The sequence below is a fragment of the Adiantum capillus-veneris genome, chromosome 19 (assembly GCF_014529385.1).
Source record: "Adiantum capillus-veneris isolate H3 chromosome 19, ASM1452938v2, whole genome shotgun sequence".
NCBI lineage: Eukaryota > Viridiplantae > Streptophyta > Polypodiopsida > Polypodiales > Pteridaceae > Adiantum > Adiantum capillus-veneris.
In genome coordinates, this window is record NC_140949.1 from 78,124,754 (window position 1) to 78,145,598 (window position 20,845).

The window sequence follows — 20,845 nt, forward strand, 5'->3', positions numbered from 1 at the left end:
GATATGGATGACCTCCTCGCGGTGAATGTCGATGTAGATGATTTCAGCCCCTTCGCTACCTTCGTTGTTGCTGGCACTCATTGACAGTGTGCTTTGGTTGATAGCAGTGATAGCACTTCATAGACTTCCCACCTGATGCTCTCAATTTGTGGTTAGAACGAGCAACACAAGATGGGGAGCTCACCTCTTGAATACTGACAACACTACAACCTGGCAGTAGTACCTCAATGAAGGCGGTTAGTGCCACTTTAGTCTCATCCTCTTCCGTCCTCCAGTTAGAGAATTCTTTCAGCCATTCGTTCATGATTAATGATGTGCGTTGTTTTCATCATTGTAAACTGAGGGTTTCCAAGAATCCCTCCTTAGTGGGGGCACCAAATGACGAGCGCAAAGCACGACACGGACCCCGACGGCCTCGAAAAACACCGGGAACCGATGCACGCAGCAAGCCGGTCACGGTGAAGCGAACAGGGGGAACCACCTAGATTTGAGAGGCTAGGACGCAGACAACAGTGATTGGAAATATCACGAATTCTACACAACGAGAGAGAGAGAGAGAGAGAGAGAGAGAGAGAGAGAGAGAGAGAGAGAGAGAGAAAATGACAAGTGATGAAAACCCTCGGGGTGTGAGGGAGAACTGTTTTCTTGCAATATTTACGGCAACCTTATTTTCGGCGAGGTGTCAATCATGGTGATAGAGAGATAGAGGGAGAGATAGTGAGCCTACTAGTGCGTTCTCTAGAGATGACTCACCGATACGAAAACCTTGCTAACATGAGTGTGTGTATTGACCATTGGAGTCGAGATGTAGACATAGCTTCTTTACATAGTACAAATTCCCAAAGAAAATCGCTACACTAAGTCCCCTCTCTCGTGATGAAAATGTTGCCAATCCCTCCCACCAAAATACTACCAAGTGCTAACCTCTGATGAACTTTTCCACCCCGATAGTGACCTCTCAGTGCCTTTTTATAGGTGTTGGCTGCTTTAGATTAGGGTAATCTGATTAGATTAGGGTTCTAATCAGGGGAGACAAAGCAAAGCGGTGGGCCTTGGGTGGTTGACCCTTGCTTTGTCTTGGGAAATATTATAGAGGAAAACCTCTAGGTAGGCCTTTGTGACCATCACCTAGAGAGAGATGAGAATTTACAAAATTGGGATTTTTACAAGATTTGGTTTGAAACTGGAAAAAATGACGACAACCTACGGATTTTACTGAAGAGGGCATCATGGATGCAACGCCGGTGAATGGCGACCTAGCTAGTGCGTTGGTGTAGTGCATTCGTCATTTTTAGGGTCGGCCGGGGCATGCCTTCGGTGTCTTTTCTTGTTTCGGTGTTGGCGGTGCGCAACTTGGCCGTCTCCTTTCTTTTTTGGAGGGAGAGAGAGAGTATGCGGTTCTACGGGGGTAAGGTCAACGGGATGGGGGGGATGGAGATGAACGGCGGGACTGGGAGGGATGTGTGGGTGAGAGAGTAAGGGTGTGTCATTGTAGAGAGAGAGAGAGAGAGAGAGAGAGAGAGAGAGAATATTGTTATGCATGGCGGGTTCCTACACCTGGGAAAGAGAGAGAGAGAGAGAGAGAGAGAGAGAGAGAGAGAGAGAGAGAGAGAGAGAGAGAGAGAGAGAGAGGGGGGAGAAGAGAAAGAGGGTATGTGGGGTGAATTAAGAGAGAGAGAGAGAGAGAGAGAGAGTTACTCTATTCCATGCCTGCGGGGCCGCTTACTCAGAGGGAGAGAGAGTGAGCAAATCGATGGTGGGAGGGATAGAGAGAGAGAGAGAGAGAGAGAGAGAGAGAGAGAGAGAGAGAGAGAGAGAGAGAGAGAGAGAGAGAGAACGGCAGCCCGCCCGTGGGAAGAAAACAAGAGGGAGAGAGAGGTAGGGGAGAGTGAGTTCAAGGGAGTGTGGACGAGAAGGAAGAGGGAGGGGTGAGGTATGGCAGCGCGTGTTAGGGTTAAGGTGGATAGGTTAGTGTACCATTCATGGCATAAGCATGCTTGGAGATGTTAGTATAGAGCTTGAGAGAGAAACTATTAGACAATACAATATAGACTATACTTGCAAATGATAAAGCTTAATATTATTCAGCAGAACCTGCCTCTATATAGGCTTTTGGAAATAGGCAGCCTTTGACACATAAGCACAAAAGGTGGCTGCCAATGCACAATACAAGTGGCTTTCTCTTTACAAAGGTTGCAAGAGACTTTTCACATGGATTGACACATAAGGTTTTTCTAGGTGGAAGAGACTGTTCACATAAGAGTTCACATAAGAGATGCAGCAAAACTCGCATCCCAACAATCCTCCCCTATGTGGGTTTTGGTTGCATATCACTCACACAATCCTCCCCTCAAAACACACTGGGGTGAGGCACACAGTTCACAAGCCTCCCCTAAGCACAAAGGGTGTAGGCACACACAACATTGGGGTTTAGGCACACACAAGCCTCCCGTGGCACAAATAGAGGGTAAGGTACACAAGAGAGATAATGGTCACAGCACATCATCATAAACCAAGCCAATATTGTTGTCATTATCTTCATCACAATCTTCAGTGGTGGCAAGGTTGATTTTTGCTTTTGGTTTATCCTTGAAATGCTCTTTGTAATTGGTAACCTGTGAAGATTTATCTTTGAGTCTGCAATATTTTGTAGCATGGTTGTTTTTGCCACAAATGCGACAGGGGTTGATTTCATAGCAATCCTTTGTAAGGTGATTTGTTCTGCCACAGTGTGTGCACTTTAAGTTGCTTTTGTGATTGCGGCTGTAGCGGTTGGATGAGACCACATAAGCACCACTTGACTGTTGTTGACTGCCTTTGAGTTTCTTTTCGTGCTCTTGAAGAGATTTTATTACATCTTCAATTTTAGGGATCGGGTCTTTCTCTTTCAGCACTGTTACAATTTGGCCAAAATCTGCATCTGGTACTGCTTTGAGAAGCACAGCAATTTGGTCTTCATTATCTACAGGGCATTTTATATATGTCAACTGTGTGCAAATACTTTTGAGCCTATTGACTAGAGATGACACATCTTCTCCAGGCTCCATAAGTAGTCCATAAAGTTGCATTTTTAATGCAATTTTGGATGCTTGGCAATAGCACCAAAATGTTGCTCCAAAGTTATCCATGCATCATGTGCAGTGGTGCAATCATCTAAATAATGCACAAAGTTGTCGTCAAGCGAAGTGAGTAAAATGTCGAGAGCTTGCTCATCTTTAGCTGCAAACTATGCTAAGCTCTGTCGCGTTTCCACTCTGTAATCGTCATTTGGTGGCTTAATGACAGACCATAGCTGCTTTCGCATTAAGTAGCCCTTGGTTTTTGCCTGCCATGTGTGGAAACCATGGCCATTAAATTTGTCGATTCCCTTCTCTCCCCCCATAATGGTGCACCCTTAATTGTGCGTGCAAGGAAGGTCTTACCCGGGTTGTATGGGCAGTGTCTAGTCCTTGTGCAAAGTCAATCTCAATGAGTTTTACAAATAGTTTGTGAAGTTACTCTCCAAAGTCATGGAGCACCTCTTCACAAAGTTCTCAATATGCTTGAAGTTTCAGGAGATGTTTGATTTGCGGCTTACAAAACTTTAAAATTTTAGGGCGAGCAGTTGTAGGGCGAGCACAAAATATAATGCGAGATCAAAGGGCAAGGCTCGTGGATTTTCTGCTGATATGATGATACTTGGAGGGTTATAGGCACTCAGGCTTGAGGGAATGAGCTTATTCAACTTGGTGATGAAGCAACATGACAAGCGAGCTCAATGAAGGTAGAGGCTTTTACATATGGCCTTTGGAGGCGAAGCCTTGTGATTGATGTGTGAAAGGGGTCTGGTTAGGGCGCTGTCTGGCAGGTTCGGGCAGATTGGGTAGCGCGCGGGCACTCTGGGCAGTTTGGGTAGCGCGCGGGCATCAGGTCTGATTTGGGCAGCGCGCGGGTAGGGGTGTCGGCAATCCGGGCAGCACGCGGGCAGACGAACGGACTCAGTTGGGCACCACCGGCTGGCCGCGAGCGGACGAAGAAAGAAAACGAGGCTGTTCGGTCCGTTCGGACCCGAAAAAGGGCAAAAAAACCGAAATTTACTGCCTTTGAGATCCGCCGGGTTGGGCCTCCTTTGACCAAGGTTTGGGCACCTAGTTGGCCACAGTTGGCCTCTTTAGGGGTGGCTCCCACACCGTTTTGTCCTTATAGCCACACACACACTCACACATAGCCAACAATGCAATTGAGGTAGCTACTGTCCTCTGTTTTTGGAGCTTGAGCAGGCTGCTGAAAACTCTCGCAGAGCAGGTTTAAAGCACTAGATTGTAAGATTGAAATGGGATTTTTTCTTTTTTTGATTATGTGCAAATCAAGAAAAATCACACCAAAAAGAAGAAGCAAAAGTAGGCTAAAATGAATGCTATTTAGGCACAAAATTCTACTGCAATTGCTCATGTAAGGGTAGTGGCCCAAGGTATACACCAAGAACATGCCCAAAAGCAAGAGCAATTAGCAAATAGATTAGTGATATGCTATTATGCAATGCATGGGAGGTATGATTAGCAATTGCAATGGCTTAGGGAGAGAGAGCCAATGCAACCTAGCATAGGAGGGGATGCCTAGGATCTAGTTAGATTAGGAAATGCTAATCTAGGAGTAGCTCTGATACCAGTTTTTAGGGTTAAGGTGGATAGGTTAGTGTACCATTCATGGCATAAGCATGCTTGGAGAGGTTAGTGTAGAGCTTGAGAGAGAAACTATTAGACAATACAATATAGATTATACTTACAAATGATAAAGCTTAATATTATTCAGCAGAACCTGCCTCTATATAGGCTTTTGGAAATAGGCAGCCTTTGACACATAAGCACAAAAGGTGGCTGCCAATGCACAATACAAGTGGCTTTCTCTTTACAAAGGTTGCAAGAGACTTTTCACATGGGTTGACACATAAGGCTTTTCTAGGTGGAAGAGACTGTTCACATAAGAGTTCACATAAGAGATGCAACAAAACTCGCATCCCAACAGCCCGCTGGGCAGGGGTATGGACGAGCGAGGAGGGGTAAGAGAGAGAGAGAGAGAGAGAGAGAGACAGAGAGACAGAGAGAGATACAAATCTTGTGAATAATGAAAGAGAGAGAGAGAGAGAGAGAGAGAGAGAATTTACAAAAGCGTGGCGGCCTGCCATGGGAATATAGACAATGGCACTCTTTTTCATGCGCCCATTGGACAAGGCGATGCAGAAGCAGGGTAAGTGAGAGAGAGAGAGAGAGAGAGAGAGAGAGAGAGAGAGAGTTGGCAGAGCCGAGCAGCAGGAAAGAGAGGGCTCTGTCTTCTGGTGATAATGGAGAGATGTGGCCAAATTGGTGGCGTCCTGCCAGTGGTTAAGTCTAGAGGAGTGGTGAATGTTTTTAAAAAAAACTGTTGTTTATCGTCTTTTTCTTGGTAATATGCTCTCCCCTTCTTGGGGTTTGGTTCTCCCGGTCTCAGTTTCGAAAATCGGCCGTCAGTAGCAACATAAACATGGTACTTAGTTAACTTGGCATGAACAATACTTTTGCAAGAGAGAGAGTTTCGAGAACATGACAACAGTTGAGGACCGGATTCATACGGAGCCGGTCCCCCTTCCAATAGGCATTTGTATTATTGTTTCTCCCATCAAGAGAGACTTGGTACAATACAATCTTTATGTTCCTTGTGACCTTGGTGATGCAATGAAGATGGAAAGCGTCATGCATCACAAGCATAACATAAACTTTGTAGACATCATTAACTATCCCAAGCCTTAGTCCCAAGGCCTCAAACACCTTCGAAGGTGGAGAGAGCTAGCGGGGAATGAGGGTAGGGAAGAGGAAGAAGAAACATTCCATAGGAGAAAGAAATAGTTCCTCACTTATCGTCACTCTTCTTGCTAGCATACATAATAGCACAGTAATGAAAATGGAAAGCTTAAGCATTGAATCATGGCTCTTGGTTGGATTTACATTCTATAGCCAAGAGTGTTGGTGTAGGCTCTCACTTCTCAACAAGCTTGGAGAAGGAGGTGGAGTTCCTCTACTTTCATTAAGTGAGAATACCTCAAAAAAGAGTGTGTGAGTGGTGTATACCCCCCTCAGCACACCCCTTGCTTGCTTGGGACGAGTTCTACCTTTATCTCATGCCTCAAGCTCATTGGACCCCTCTTCCCCTAGCCAATCACATGCAACATGCATTTCAAGTACATGGGTAGGCTTTGGACAAGTGTCCTCCTTACCCCTTAGAGAGAGAGAGAGCTTGAAAATATATAGATATTTGTTGGATGGAACTAGAAGATCATTGGACCCCTCTTTAGCCCAACCAATAGCATTCAAGCACACCATGTGGCTTAGCATAGGGAGAGTCTGACATGTGTCCCATGTGCCCCTTGACAAAAGGAATGCCCTTTGGGTGAGTGGGAGATTAAGTCAAAGATCCCCCTAACTTTGGGGCTTTCCCCCTCCTTTGTAGGGTCTCGTTTTGACTCAAGTACCTTACCTCCCATGCATGGGAAGCTTCTCAAGCACCTTAGTCATCAAGCATGACAAGCACCTCAAGCACCTTAGTCATCAAACACGACAAGCACCTCAAGCACCTTAGTCATCAAGCACGACAAGCACCTCAAGCTTAGGTCGGGTTCCCACCTCAAGCTTGCCTAAGGTCAAAGGACTTTTAACACTAACCATTGGAGGTCTTTAATGAAGCTAACCTTAAGATCTTTTAAGCTCCATTAGTTAGCCTTGCTCTTTGACAAACCATCTCTCATTTGGACCCCTTTACCATTGGCCCCGTGTTGAGATAGATCCATAAGCACATGTCTATATTCTAACCCTTGTTCTCGTTTATTATCCCACATTAAATAATCAGTTTAATATGAAAAAATCATTTGGGTTGGTTAGATATTAGATTTTATGACAAAATCAACAACCTAACCATACTTAATCTCTGCAAAATGGGGGTTTCTTATAACCCTACCCTCATTCTCTTTGTGGTGATTCAACTATGGCGGCGGCGTGAAAATAAGAAGAAGAAGAACGACGGTGACTTTCAACAATCTACGCAAGGGTGAGTTCAAGATTCGTCAAGGATTCACCATCTCAAGGGTACACCCATCTCATTCACCCCTCTTTTATCATCCTTCAAGTCATTCTACCCATTGTAACTATATTACTAACTTTTTTTAGTGATTACTGACATTAATTGATAACCCTTTCTTGTAAATTGCACCCACTCTACTCTACCTTGGAGTAGGCAACCTCTCACAAAAATCACTCACCTCTCTAGAATCTTCTCTATTTCACCTCAATAATTCTCTCCTCTTGAGCCCACATCCATGTGACTCAAGAGACAAGAGAGCCCCACTCTCATAAGAACATACAAAAAAATTCATAAACATGGTTTTCTATGTAGATATTGATCAAGAGATAATCCTAATAAGGGCTCTCCTCACCTATAAATAGAGCCCTTTTCCCTTTGTAAATGGCATGATCTCTACACTATTTCTCACTACTTTGAGCATATAGAGAGAGATGGAGCTCTCTATACACCATCACTTGTGGTGTATAGGAAAGCTTCTTTGAGCTAGTTGTAGCATTGCAAGGGAGTGAGTGATTCATAACTTCCAATCAAAGTTGTACCTACTCTTGCACATCAATTGAATCAATAAATTGGGTGCGACCGAGGTTCAAAACTCTCTTGAGTCTGTCCAATTCACGTTTGGCAACCTCATCTCGTTTAGTTTAAGGTGACGCATTTTCATTTTTGAGATTCTTGTGTAGTATTTGCTTGCATGTGACTCAAGAGCTCTTGTGTTTGTTTTGTTGCTTGGGATTACATTTAAAGAGGGTTGTATGGTGAGAGGGTTCCCATAACCCTAAGATAATGTGTAGATCGCAACATCATCAAACTTAATTGCGTCTCTTGACTCTCCTCCAAGTTGTTTATACATCCACGTCAATCATTTAAATTGAAGATTAATTCTTGCACAAATCTCTTTCTCTCTCTCTCTCTCTCTCTCTCTCTCTCTCTCTCTCTCTCTCTAGGTGTTTGGTGTGTGTATTTGTAGCATTGATATTAGTGTTAGTGTACCCTTCCTTCTCGCTTTTATTGCTCAAGGATTCTCCTCTTCGGCATCCTAGTTCTCTCTCTAACTAGGTGGTGCCCCTTCACTTGTTGTTGGTTGTGGGTTTGTTGTGGTTTCTCTTGTTTGTGGTTGCCCCAACCCCAATTGAGAAGCACGAGAGCCTTGAGGGGTGTTTAGAGGTTTCCTCTTTTGTTTCCCGCCCCGAACCACCTCAATATGGTTGTCACTACCTTGAAATAGATGCATATGTACTGCTATTACATAAAAGGGGGAGGGATTCCTGATCCCCCCCACCCCATCCAACAGTCCAGTGTGTGTGTGTGTGTGTGTGTGTGTGTGTGTGTGTGTGTGTGTGTGTGTGTGTGTGTGTGTGTGTGTGTGTGTGTGTGAGAGAGAGAGAGAGAGAGAGAGAGAGAGAGAGAGAGAGTTTATCAAGACCGCTGAGAAGGGACGGAGAGAGGGACTCGGGAGGGAGCGACGGAAGGATTAGTTATGAGCTTCTTTAAATTTATGACGGCTTTCAAACTGATTTCGCACGAGCATGTTTCAAAGTCGCCTTTGCTTTGAAGACAGAGAAAGGGAGAGAAAGAAGTCCGCGAGAGAGAGAGAGAGAGAGAGAGAGAGAGAGAGAGAGAGAGAGAGAGAATGAGGGAGCCTTTGCCATACAATCATGGGTATGAGACGATGACCTTTTGCACATGTAATACCTGCTTGGATTTTGACTGTTTGAGAGGGAGTCGAGCTGTGCTCAAGGCAACCTGTAAGAGCACAATAGAGCTCTATTATACCCATTGGAAAGGTTGCTTTTGGTCATCTACGTATCCTCTCTCTCTTTTTCTCTCTCTCCAATCCATTTACTACAGCCATGTCAGAGCGCAAGCTGCTACATAACTCTCTCTCTCTCTCTCTCTCTCTCTCTCTCTCTCTCTCTCTCTCTCTCTCTCTCTCTCTCTCTCTCTCTCTCTCTCTCTCTCTCTGTGTGTGTGTGTGTGTGTGTGTGTGTGTGTGCATGTTCCCAACCTTCTGAGCCATCCCCTACATGCGCGTGAGCACTTGTTCTCTCTCTCTCTCTCTCTCTCTCTCTCTCTCTCTCTCTCTCTCTCTCTCTCTCTCTCTCTCTCTCTCTCTCTCTCTCTCTCTCTCTGTGTGTGTGTGTGTGTGTGTGTGTGTGTGTGTGTGTGTGTGTGTGTGTGTGCATGTTCCCAACCTTCTGAGCCATCCCCTACATGCGCGTGAGCACTTGTTCTCTCTCTCTCTCTCTCTCTCTCTCTCTCTCTCTCTCTCTCTCTCTCTCTCTCTCTCTCTCTCTCTCTGCATGTTCCCAACCTTCTGATCCATCCCCTGCATGCACGTGAACACTTGTTCTCTCTCTCTCTCTCTCTCTCTCTCTCTCTCTCTCTCTCTCTCTCTCTCTCTCTCTCTCTCTCTCTCTCTCTCTCTCACACACACACACACACACACACACACACACACACAAGGGAGCTTCTGTCATCCAATTAGGTCTCTCTGACGACCTTTTGCACATGTAATACTTGCTTGCATTTTGAGTGCTTGAGAGGGAGTCGAGTTGTGCTCAAGGCAACCTTCAAGAGCACAACAAAGCTCGATGATACCCATTGGAAAGACTGCTTTTGGTCATCTACGTATCCTCTCTCTCTCTCTTTCTATCTCTCGGGTCCATTTACTATAGCCATGTCAAAGCGCAAGCTGCTACATAACTCTAACTCTCTCTCTCTCTCTCTCTCTCTCTCTCTCTCTCTCTCTCTCTCTCTCTCTCTCTCTCTCTCTCGGATTTGACAAATACAATGTGCATTCTTTGGTGTGGGCCAAAAATGCAAAGCATCGAAGAGGCCAAGGAGGCGTAGCATGTATGACCAAAAAGGGTTTGAATGATGTTTCCATTGTCAAAGAAGATAAGTATAAACGCTACTTATGGTTGAAAATCAGTCCACCAAATGGTCAAGTCATGTTTGTGGCTGGTTGCTACATTCCTCACTATGACTCCAACTTTTATGCTCGCTTAGATATGGATAGAGATCAGCCCTTTGTTGAACTAGAGGAAGACATTGCTCATTACAAGGATCAAGGTGAAGTCATTGTTTTTGGAGACATGAATGCTCGCACAAATACATTACAACATGACACACAACAAGTCGACATGCCGCATGTCTCAAGAAGAATGGATGACTCATACATGTATAATCGAAGTTCTAATGATGCAAAAGAACTGGATTACTATGGAAAGTCACTTCTACATATGTGCAATAGTATTAGAATGCTTATTGCAAATGGTGTATCTCTATGGAAAGACACCAATGACTTTACATGTAGAAAGCACAATGGTGATAGCTTGATTGCCTGTATGTTGTTCTCGGAAGCCACTCTAGAATGCATACAGAGCTCTACACTTGGTGAATGGAATCCAAAATCGGATCAAAATCGGATCATAGGATGTTATGTATTGACCTCAAGTGTGGTAAACGACCCGAGCATTTAGCCTCCAATCATGATGTGAATCATTTGTACCTACGTCTAGACCTTAAACGAGCACTTATATATGCTGATATGGTGGACCAAATGTTAAGCATGATAGAGCATCAAGAGAGGCCAACATTAGAGTGCAAGTGGAAAGTTTTCAAAGAAGTAATTTTCTTTTGTGCGAAGGAGTGCTTTTCGGTGAAACCTTGGGGGATTTACTATGTGTAAAACTACCATATCACGTGTGTTCAAGACATGTTTGTAAAACCCCTTATCTGTGAGTTTTGTTAGGAATATAATGTACCATTTTCTTTTAAAATCTGTAAGTTTTTTTCAAATTTGAAAAAATGATGCCCTTCTATATATATATTTCTGTAAGTTTCAATAACTTTAAATACCCTTCTGTTGAACTCACATGATAAGTTGCATTTTTATTAGGTGACCTCCCCGGGGGTGAAACACGTCTTGCAAAAGGTCTAAGAAGGGTAGCACCAAGAAGAAATGGTTTGACATGGAATGTAGTCAAACCCAAAAGCACTTTACTAAGATTGGATGCAAGAAAAGACAAGGAAGTTTACTTGGAATGTTCACACATATACAAAACACTTGTTCAAAAGAAGAGGAGAAGGTGGGAAGTCAAAAAACAACTTCTTTTAGCGCAAGAGAAAGCACATGCATGTGGCAAGTTTTGGCAAAATCTAAAAGGCAAGCATGTTTAGAGCTTTGGTGACTTGACTCTTGAGAATATGTATATGCATTGCAAGAACCTCTATGACAACCCAATGTTGATAAGATGGAGTGTTGTTTATGTCTCCCTTCTTTACCATTGAAGATGTATGCCGCGCGCTTGAGAAACTTGCTACTCGCAAGGCAGGGGACCTTCAAGGTGTCAAGGCTAAAATGATTAAATGGAAAATCAAATAAACACGATATTGGATATATGCGATATGTTTAACCTTGCACTTGACATCCCTCATGATTGGAGTGCAAATTGGATCAAACCTTTGCACAAAGGAGGAGATGTAAACAATGTGAACAACCATCGCACTATAATGGTTGGTTCTTTGATGGCAAAGTTATTTGGATGTATCATGGAGATGAATATAAGTGAATGGGCTGGAAAGAGTGGCAAACGTGCGCTTGGCCAAGCAGTTTTTTGAAAGCATCATAGCACTATTGATCACCTTGTCACTCTTCAAGTTCTTATGGAAGCGTCTCGATTGAAAGGAAAAAAATTGCTTTGTGGATTTTAAGAAAGCTTTTGACATGATACCGTGAGGAAATCTTTGAAGACATATGCAAAGCCTTCAAGTGCCGAGAGAATTTATGCATGCAGTTTTTCGCATCTACCAAAAAGTGATATGTTGTTTACGTATGGGAGATGGAAGTTCAGAATTTTTTGCAAGCACCAAGGATGCCCACTTTCCCCAACCCTCTTTGGGCTACTCATTGATGAATTGGAATGCATGGTTCTTGATTTTATGCAGCAAGAAGGCATAGAAGAGGTTAAAATCGGAAATGCGATGATCATGCTTTTGCTTTATGCCGATGATGTAGTGCTCTTGGCACATACCTTAGAAGATGCACAAAAACTTATGAGTGTCTTGGAATGCTTTTGCCTACATAGCGGGATGATCGTGAACGGATCCAAAACCGGTTATGCTTGTAAAGACCCTCAATGACGAAAATCCATGCATTGTATACAACAATGAGAAACTTGAAGTGGTAGATCACTTCAAGTACCTTGGCCTTGAGGTTCCATCCAATCATAAATGGAAAGATTGTGCAATCCGGCGCTTGGAAGCCGGAAAGAGGGCTTATTATGCATTTGAAAACATGTGCAATGCTAGAGAGATCAAGTGTTGGGCTCTCAAAAAGTACCTCTTTGACACATTGGTAACACCGGTGCTTCTTTAAGGAGTGGAGGTGAAAAGATGTAATAAATAGTTTTTGCTAGGTCACTACGAGGGGTTGTTAGCATTGGTTAGCAACCTAAGCTATTTGACTCTTAAGTGAGTGATCTTGTCATTATATTGTACAAATACTTGCTCTTTCGATAGATCATTGCAATGTTATTACATCTTTGGAGAATCATCAATACAAATCCTTTGAATTGTCAGCTTGACCCGCGAGCACAAAGGACACAACCATGCCCAGTTGTCTTGTGAAAATCACTAAGGATGTTTGTCTTAAAATCATATGCTCTTGCATGACATCAACCCAGACGAAGCAGCCTGTCAGTTTTTAGCATCTTTAAAGCGTTTCAACTTAATGGATAATGCGAGGTTCATAAATCTGATGCCAATTTTATCATTCCAAATCTATTATGTATAAAACAAATTTTATTAAGTATCAGCTGAGCATGAACACTGCTAGCATTTGACCATTTTTCCAAAAAAAAATCGTAGATTATCATTAAAAGACATAATAAATTCTACAACCAGTTCAAATGTTAAACACACTGAGTAGGTGTCAAGAATGGCTTGTTTACCTGGTCAGGTATAATAGGCAAGTTAAGATTAATAGTGTCAAGCCAGATTAGTTTAGTAAGCTTAGGATAAAGGACCTCACAATGTGTTTAATACCAGACATCCAAATCCACTTTGAGCAACATTCAGGCCTATGTATTGTAATATAACCAAGTTGATTTCAAGTGAGGACAGGGTCAGCAGCTCCATATATTTTATCAAGTATTCATATGCCTTACTCTGAATGAAAATTTATCTTTGCAATACTCTCTATTGAAGCACTATGTAAGAGCATATCCCCTAAAATTAAAACCATCTGTACAATCGCATCTTAACTCAATCACGCATGAAAAAGATATGTACTGAGTAGGTGCGACAACACCTACCTGAGTTATAGTAGCGGAGATTCCGAATACCCATAGTGTATGGGGAGTCTGCTTGGATAAGAACCATCAGGTCTTTCAAAGAAGGTTAGTGTATGAGTTTGCGTGGTGATGAAGGCCAACATGGGGAAGGAATCAACACGAGAGCCCTGCTACTATGCTGTGTGACAGATTGCTGAAACCGTCATGGGCATGTGAGCTTCATTGTATAGGGTTCCAGGCTTCGCAACCAGAGAGCCATATTCTGTCTATAGAGAGATAGAGAGAGGGAGGGGGGCTAGAGATATAGAGAGATAGAGAGAAATAGAAAATAAGAGAGAGATAGGGATAGAAAGAGAAATGGTAAGAGAGATAGGGATAGAAAGAAATAGGAGAGAAAAAGGGAGGGAGAGAGAAGTAAATAAAGAGAGAGAGAGAGAGAGAGAGAGAGAGAGAGAGAGAGAGAGAGAGAGAGAGAGAGAAAGAAAATAGGGGACCTGGCAGGCTTGGAGGGCCTCTAGCTTTGCAGCTTCCCATCTCTCTCTCTCTCTCTCTCTCTCTCTCTCTCTCTCTCTCTCTCTCTCTCTGTGGTGACATGGAAAAAACTGCTCAATACTTAGAATATGGTCATTTGATATCCACTTCATACAAGGTCATACATCAACATTTATGTTTGCATTTGAGAAACATTTATAGATCCAAGCCTTACATAAGCTTTTAAAAGAATGTTTTTTTTATGCTTTGTAAATACCACGTGTATCATGGTAAGAGCGAACAAGACCCGTCGAAATTAAGCTTGTGCAAGTTACGAAATCCATATAGTATTGTTGGAGGCAATGCTGATGCCGAAGGCGGCAAAACGAGGGAGTCTTTCCAATCGCAAGGTTCTGTTCATGGGACCAGCCGATACTTGAATTTGACCTTGGAAAGAGAACTCCATGCTACGAACTTGCATTAGCCAAACAATACATTCACTTGCTGCTTTCCCTATGCATGGTAACGGGCGTGTTGAGTTCAATGTCCCCATAGAGGAAGACACCATATTTACTCCGCTCATCACTATTGTAAATGCGGATCTGGAGAACTTTGTACTTGTTTACTTTAGTGCTAGATACATGATGTCAATCCTGCATATGTCATGTTATATTCTATAGATGTTTTATAGCAACGCCTCCAAGCAAGTCTAGTTAGCACAAAAGGGTGTGTGTCAGAGCGGCTAGCGAGGATGCAATGTGTGTGACAGGAGGCCTATGATGAGTCTGTGTGAAGGATTTATCCAAGGCATTGAGGCTTAGTGGAGAATGGTTGTTAGAGTATCAAAATCTACGTCATGGATTGAATGCTCTCAGGAACTCCCTCATCTGCCCGAGCCTGGGAGGTCTGGCAGCGGGCCAAGGAGGCTTGGTAGCCAGTCTGTCAAGGTGTTGGCTAGTCAATCATGAATAGCCAATGAATAACTGACACTAAACACGTACACACACACACACACACACACATCCAGGTTGACACTAAACGCGAACACAAACACACACACACACACACACACACACACACACACACACACACACACACACACACACACACACACACATCCAGAAACTCTGAGAGAGCGAGGCACGCATGAGAGGCAAGGCAACAAATGAGGGCTCGCGATATGCTCTCTTTCTCTCTCTCTCTCTCTCTCTCTTTCTCTCTCTCTCTCTCTCTCTCTCTCTCTCTCTCTCTCTCTCTAAGAATGGCCAGAGACTAACCTAAAGAATATTGAACTGCTGGCTTTGCAAAGCTTCATCTTCAACATGCGAACTGTTGCCTTTGCGAAACTCTGAACTGTGGCCTCTGCGAACCTGCGACACTACTTTTGTTTGCTTGCCACAAGTAGCGTCGCTTTTCGCTGCCTTTTTTAAAAAAAAATTGATTTGTATTTGAAGCTTTGAAGCTCTGCCACGTGGTGGTTTTTGTAAAAGAGCCTTTGTTATTTGATCTTGAACCTTGGAGGTGACACCTTGGATGTCTCTCTTCTTACAATTGAAGATGAAGAAGGTATGTTTCAGGTGAAGGCCGCTGCTGCAAGAGACTCTCGTCTGGGAGGCGAGGACTTCGACAATCAGGGAAAACTGTTGGAGATTTACCACTATGCCGTATTTAATGATGGATGGCATTTTGACTACCCATATTGGGCATACCTTGCGATGAGAGCTCCATAAAAAACACACCTAAAATGCTTGCCGCCTTCTGCACAGATGATGATCTTTGCTTTGTGTATATCATGTCGATCCCTCCTTGCCAGCATATTGGTCTGATCGCTACGCTCATCATTTTCATCATTTCTAGCATATTCTTTGAATCTCATATCCCTGCGATCAGCGTGCTCTCTATTACTCCTTTGATCACCATGTGCGGCTACACCATGTGTGGCTACAATTCCTTCTATATTAATCCGCCTTTTCTCATGTTGTTCTTGTCCACCCTGCAATCACTCCTTTTCCCCCTTCCTTACTTGGTGGCGACCCTGTTCTCTCTCTCCTCGTGTCGCTCCAAGCCAGATGAGTGCTTCCGTGGGCTTTCTCTGCAAAAACAAAGAAGCTTCAGCATGAGGCTAAGTTGAAAGAAAGATGAGCTTTTGGCGTCGTCGACAGTTAACGCAGGCGATAAGTAGCGTTGCTGGGCTTGAGCTTTTCAGCGCAGTAGCTGTTTTTTTGCACGGCTAAACCAAACAAAATATCAAAAAGCTCAATTGATCTTGGTTATACCAAGTGGCTCACTCTAGGATCGAGAAAGTGAAAAAGGACCTTTGGCTCACCAAGTAAAAATTAAGTGTGGTGTGTTTGGTGGGGTTTGACGGGGTGGACCTTCTAAAGTTTCGTGATTTTGCTGTCCTTTTCAAACGTGAAAGAACAGAGAGCTTGTTTGCTAAACGTAATCACGAAGTGCTCCTTTCTGCTTGCTTAAGTGCAAGATATGGCGTCTACTACAGCTTGTTTGCTAAGCCGTGATCACGAAGTGCTCGTTTCTGCTTGCTTAAGTGCAAGATATGGCGTCTACTTTCAATCAACAAGTTCTTCGCAGTCTCAAATCGTCACACTCACTTTGGCGTCACGGATCAGGAGATATTCCTCTTATAGACTAGGTGCTCTCTCTCTCTCTCTCTCTCTCTCTCTCTCTCTCTCTCACTCACACACACACACACACACACACACACACACACACCGCCAGCATAAGCAACCTTATGGGCCGCTCTCACATGCTCTCAATTTTACTTCTTTTTGTTCTCGCAGCTGCATTAACCCTTAGTTTTCAGTCCTTTGGACCGGCAAGCATAGGCCTGGTGAGCAATGCTGGCATTTGGTTCGGATCATTGTGGAGGCATGTGAGTGGATTGTGGGTGCATCAGCCATGGAGCGAGGCACGCATGCCATCATTACTCCTGGATTCACCTTTCGATGATGTAGTGTACTTGAGAAACCTGTCAAGCCAGAGCTGTAATGAGAGCAGCGGCATCGTATATGTGGTGGATCCTGCAGGTCTTCTTGGCAACTTCACCACAGTGCAGGCAGCAGTTAATGCGGTTCCCGACAACAATGCGAACCGCATCACACTGTTCATTTTTGCTGGCATTTACATGTGAGTTTTTCAGGCCTTATGCTGTCAAGGCCTTTCTTTTTTCAAGGGAAAACCATGAGATTTTGAGCTTCTTGAGCTTGACAGTGAATGGTGAATGCTAGCTTGCACAGTAAAGAAGTAAACAACTCTTTCTTTTTTGGTTATGGAGAGTACTATGCCATTTTGCAAATTACACCAAGTATTTGTGATAGCTAACTCTAGCGAACTCAAACAAGCATTTTGTTTGTAATATGAATGAGATACATGTAACACATCCTTCTTCCGGTTCTTTGCAGCATATGTGGGCTCACCTATCTCGTTAGGATTCCATCACGTATAGGCATGTAGTATCTTATACGCAATTTGAAAGTTCTCTTATTTTCACATCAAAGAGCGAAGTTGTCCATGTGCATCGTTAGTCACATAGACATCACTTTATGTGTTGCTCAGTGCCTTCATGCATCCAAGCTTTCTCTTTAAGCATGTTGCACTTCAAACTCAAAAGGGATGCTTTGCATCAAGCAGTTGATTGACTGGTTGTGAGTTGCTGCCAACAGAGAGAAGGTGAGACTCTTTAGCACAAAGACGTGTATTAAAATGCAAGGTGAGGGGTTCAACATCACAAAAATAGCATGGAATGACACAGCAAGGACTGCCCATGGCACCAGGTGGAGTGCCTCAGTAGCCATTGAAGCGTCCAACTTCATAGCGAGAAACATAAGCTTTGTGGTAAATCCCTGCTTTTTGACATTTGCTTCGTGCTGTTTTTGATTTGGAATCTTGCATATGCACTAACAGTGAAGTTTTTTCCTTTCGATGAGAAAAATCTCACGATTTTTATTTTATATGCATTGTGTATGATTTAGAATTTTGCTCCCAATCCAAATCCTGGTGCAGTAAGTGCTCAAGCAGTTGCATTGCGCGTGTCTGCGGATGTAGCTGCGTTTTATGGATGTGGGATGTTTGGTGCTCAAGACACTCTGTACGATGATGCTGGTCGGCACTACTACAAAGACTGCTATATAGAAGGCTCAATTGATTTCATTTTTGGGCATGCCCGGTCTCTTTACCAGGTGTGTATTATTAAGGTGCTGTCATCATACATTTTACATAGGCCCTCTTTGCATATTATGTATTGCACATGTAAAGCCTCTGTGGCAAACATGTGTCAGCTTACAATTGGGTTTGTTTTGAAAACTAACAAGGCTGATTGAGAGCCAGTAAAAAATCCTCCTAAACCCTCTGTAATGTAGAGTAAAAACATGAGAAATTGAGATTAGCTCAATTTCGTACGATTTGAAAAATAATTTCGGGAAAATGATTTTTCCCAAACAGTGCTCTGCCTATTAGTTGTGAAATTAGTGATGACACTAATGTGGTACATATTTTGGCAAAATCATAGGATTGTGTGCTACACTCAATCGCCATGGCCACAGAGCACATGAACCGGATAACAGGGGCTATTACTGCACACGGGCGACGAAGTGCTGACGAAAACACCGGATTCTCCTTTGTAAACTGCAGCATATCGGGCTCAGGAAGGGTCCTATTGGGACGTGCTTGGGGTCCCTATGCAGTCACAGTTTTCTCCTACAGCTACATGGATGACCTTGTCGTACGTCAAGGTTGGAATGATTGGAACGATCCCACTAGAGACCAGTGAGTGCTTCAACCTTGTTTTGTTTGACTCTGTATAGGTAGTTTCGGTTTCATGGCAACGACGCCCTTGGCCAACTTACAGGCTGGCTTACAAATGCATCCTTCAGTGTAGAATGTATGTGTGGAATCGTGCACATCTGCATGCATGAATGTATTAAATTACTCATGAGGTTGTTTCTGTCCATATGTGGGCATTCATATTGATGTCTACATTTTATGATGGCTGATTATTTGGGTGAATTTGCCTACTATATGGCTAATTTTGATAGAAGTTATTTATTTTCACATAACTAGTTTGCATATACATGAATCAATATGTTAGCGATTTCCAAGTGTGCATGTGTATAGATATTGAAGCTCTAATTTTCTGATCTCTTGTTCCGGCAATCATTTGTGATGATCCACTATGTGGCTTTGTATACATGGATCGATGTGTTAGGGTCAGGGTGGATTATTGAGAGTAGCATTCATGGGGTGTCTATGTGTGTGCGCACACACACACATGCGCACGTGCACGTGTGTGTATTATCAAAGAGATAGAGACACAATGTACACTCTAAATTAACTCTTGATTATGCTTTTATAGGCACACAGATGCATGGCTCTCACCTGGTATTTTACACTAGTTTTGTTGCTGTTGAACTGGTATGACCAAGCAGGACTGTCTTTTTCGGAGAGTACATGTGTAGTGGGCCCGGATCAAACACCTCTGAACGTGTGAACTATTCCACCCTTCTCAACACCACTCAAGCAATCACCTTATTGGACATATCTTACGTGGATGGCTTGGATTGGCTCCTCAATGACTCCATGTTGGCCTCTCCTGTGCTCTCTTCCAATTTCCATCATGCACCTGTCAACTTCAGTGTGGACATTACTCCAACTCATTATGAGAATGTCTTGTAAAGTTGTGTGCTTTGGACTGATTGTGAAGATCATGGATCATTCAAGAGGTAACTGGAGGCGTTGAAGCCGGCGGCATGATTTGGTGTCTGTCAAAACATTTTCCATTTTGACAAGAGGTAAATTATCAACTCTGCAACAACTGGCATCCAATCCTGAGCACAATTCTATCAATATTGATTTTAACTTGAGCACCAATCCACTTGAACATATCGTGTATTGTGGTGCAGTCCAATTAAGTCCAAGGTTTGTTGCGTATGCCTCAGGCAATGCAAAATTGGCAAAATTGGTGATAGTTTTGCTCACCTCATTGTTCCTAATAAAAAATCGATCAACTGGCGTGTTATGAATGGTGTTATTGCAAAATAGACTTTGCTAAAAACTATGCAGTGGAAGCAACATAATGGCCTCTTGTCTATGATCAATTTGTTGACCAAATTGCATCGGTTGAGTGCATTTTGATGAGCATGGAAGGAGGAACATTTTAATCAACTACACTAAGAAGTTTTGCTTGCAAGATGGTATTCACTTATAAGAACCATTTATATCATGTGCGTTCAAATGGTATTTAAAATATGGTTGGGATCGCTGCCGATGTAATTATGGTCCTTGGATGAGGTCATGGCTCAACACGAGCATGACAGGACATTGTATTTTTTTGGGTTGATTAATATAATTCACTCACAATTGTGAGTTTTGGAAAAAAAAATAAAATAAAATATGGTGAGGCAATAAAATGACCCTTTTTATGTTAAGCTCATGGTAAAATTTGTGAGGACGGCATTCACTATTGTGGAATACAAGGGTTTTGTCTTGATTGAATTTGGGTCGCCCCCACTTGATCACTTAAAGCATTATTGTGGCAACGATTATGTGAAACCAAAGTAATGCATTAAAAATTAGTAAAATTGGAAGTAATACTGAAGGACATGAAACATATGTTTAACATGAAAAAAGTTTCAAACATTAGCTTGCTACCCCACCTCATTGCAAAAATAAGAGTTTGGTTAGCGAAGGGATTCTCTTATTTGATAGCACAAGGTCACCCAATGCCTCATTATCTCACCCCTAACCATATCCATGGTAAATCAAAGGGGTCTATTGCTTGCCCAACTAGGACATTTGAATGATAGCACTTTGGAGAACATGCTTGCATACAATATTTAGAAGCATATGTATTTATGCATGGATTTTAAATACGAATTGTACACGTATAAAGTAATTCTTCCTGGCTTGTAGCTTGCCATCTGATAGTCATACTGTGACTCAAGCACTTATTAGACTCACTTTCTTAAGCTCTA

The 20,845-nt window shown here is 43.0% G+C and overlaps 1 protein-coding gene across 2 annotated transcripts; it reads left to right on the forward strand.

The window, feature by feature from the left end:
* The first annotated feature begins 16,254 nt into the window (after positions 1–16,254).
* LOC147434275 (putative pectinesterase 14) lies at positions 16,255–20,182 on the forward strand. Of its 2 annotated transcripts, none has more exons than XM_086490827.1 (6): positions 16,255–16,509; positions 16,658–17,003; positions 17,540–17,711; positions 17,849–18,055; positions 18,385–18,641; positions 19,228–19,367. In XM_086490827.1, the coding sequence occupies exons 1-6, from the start codon at positions 16,341–16,343 to the stop codon at positions 19,265–19,267; spliced, it is 1,191 nt and encodes a 396-aa protein (XP_086346953.1). In that variant the 5' UTR covers positions 16,255–16,340; the 3' UTR covers positions 19,268–19,367. The 2 variants fall into 2 exon arrangements, with proteins under 2 accessions (XP_086346953.1, XP_086346952.1); XM_086490826.1 differs by having other exon boundaries at positions 16,258–16,509; positions 19,301–20,182.
* Positions 20,183–20,845: the final 663 nt, after the last annotated feature.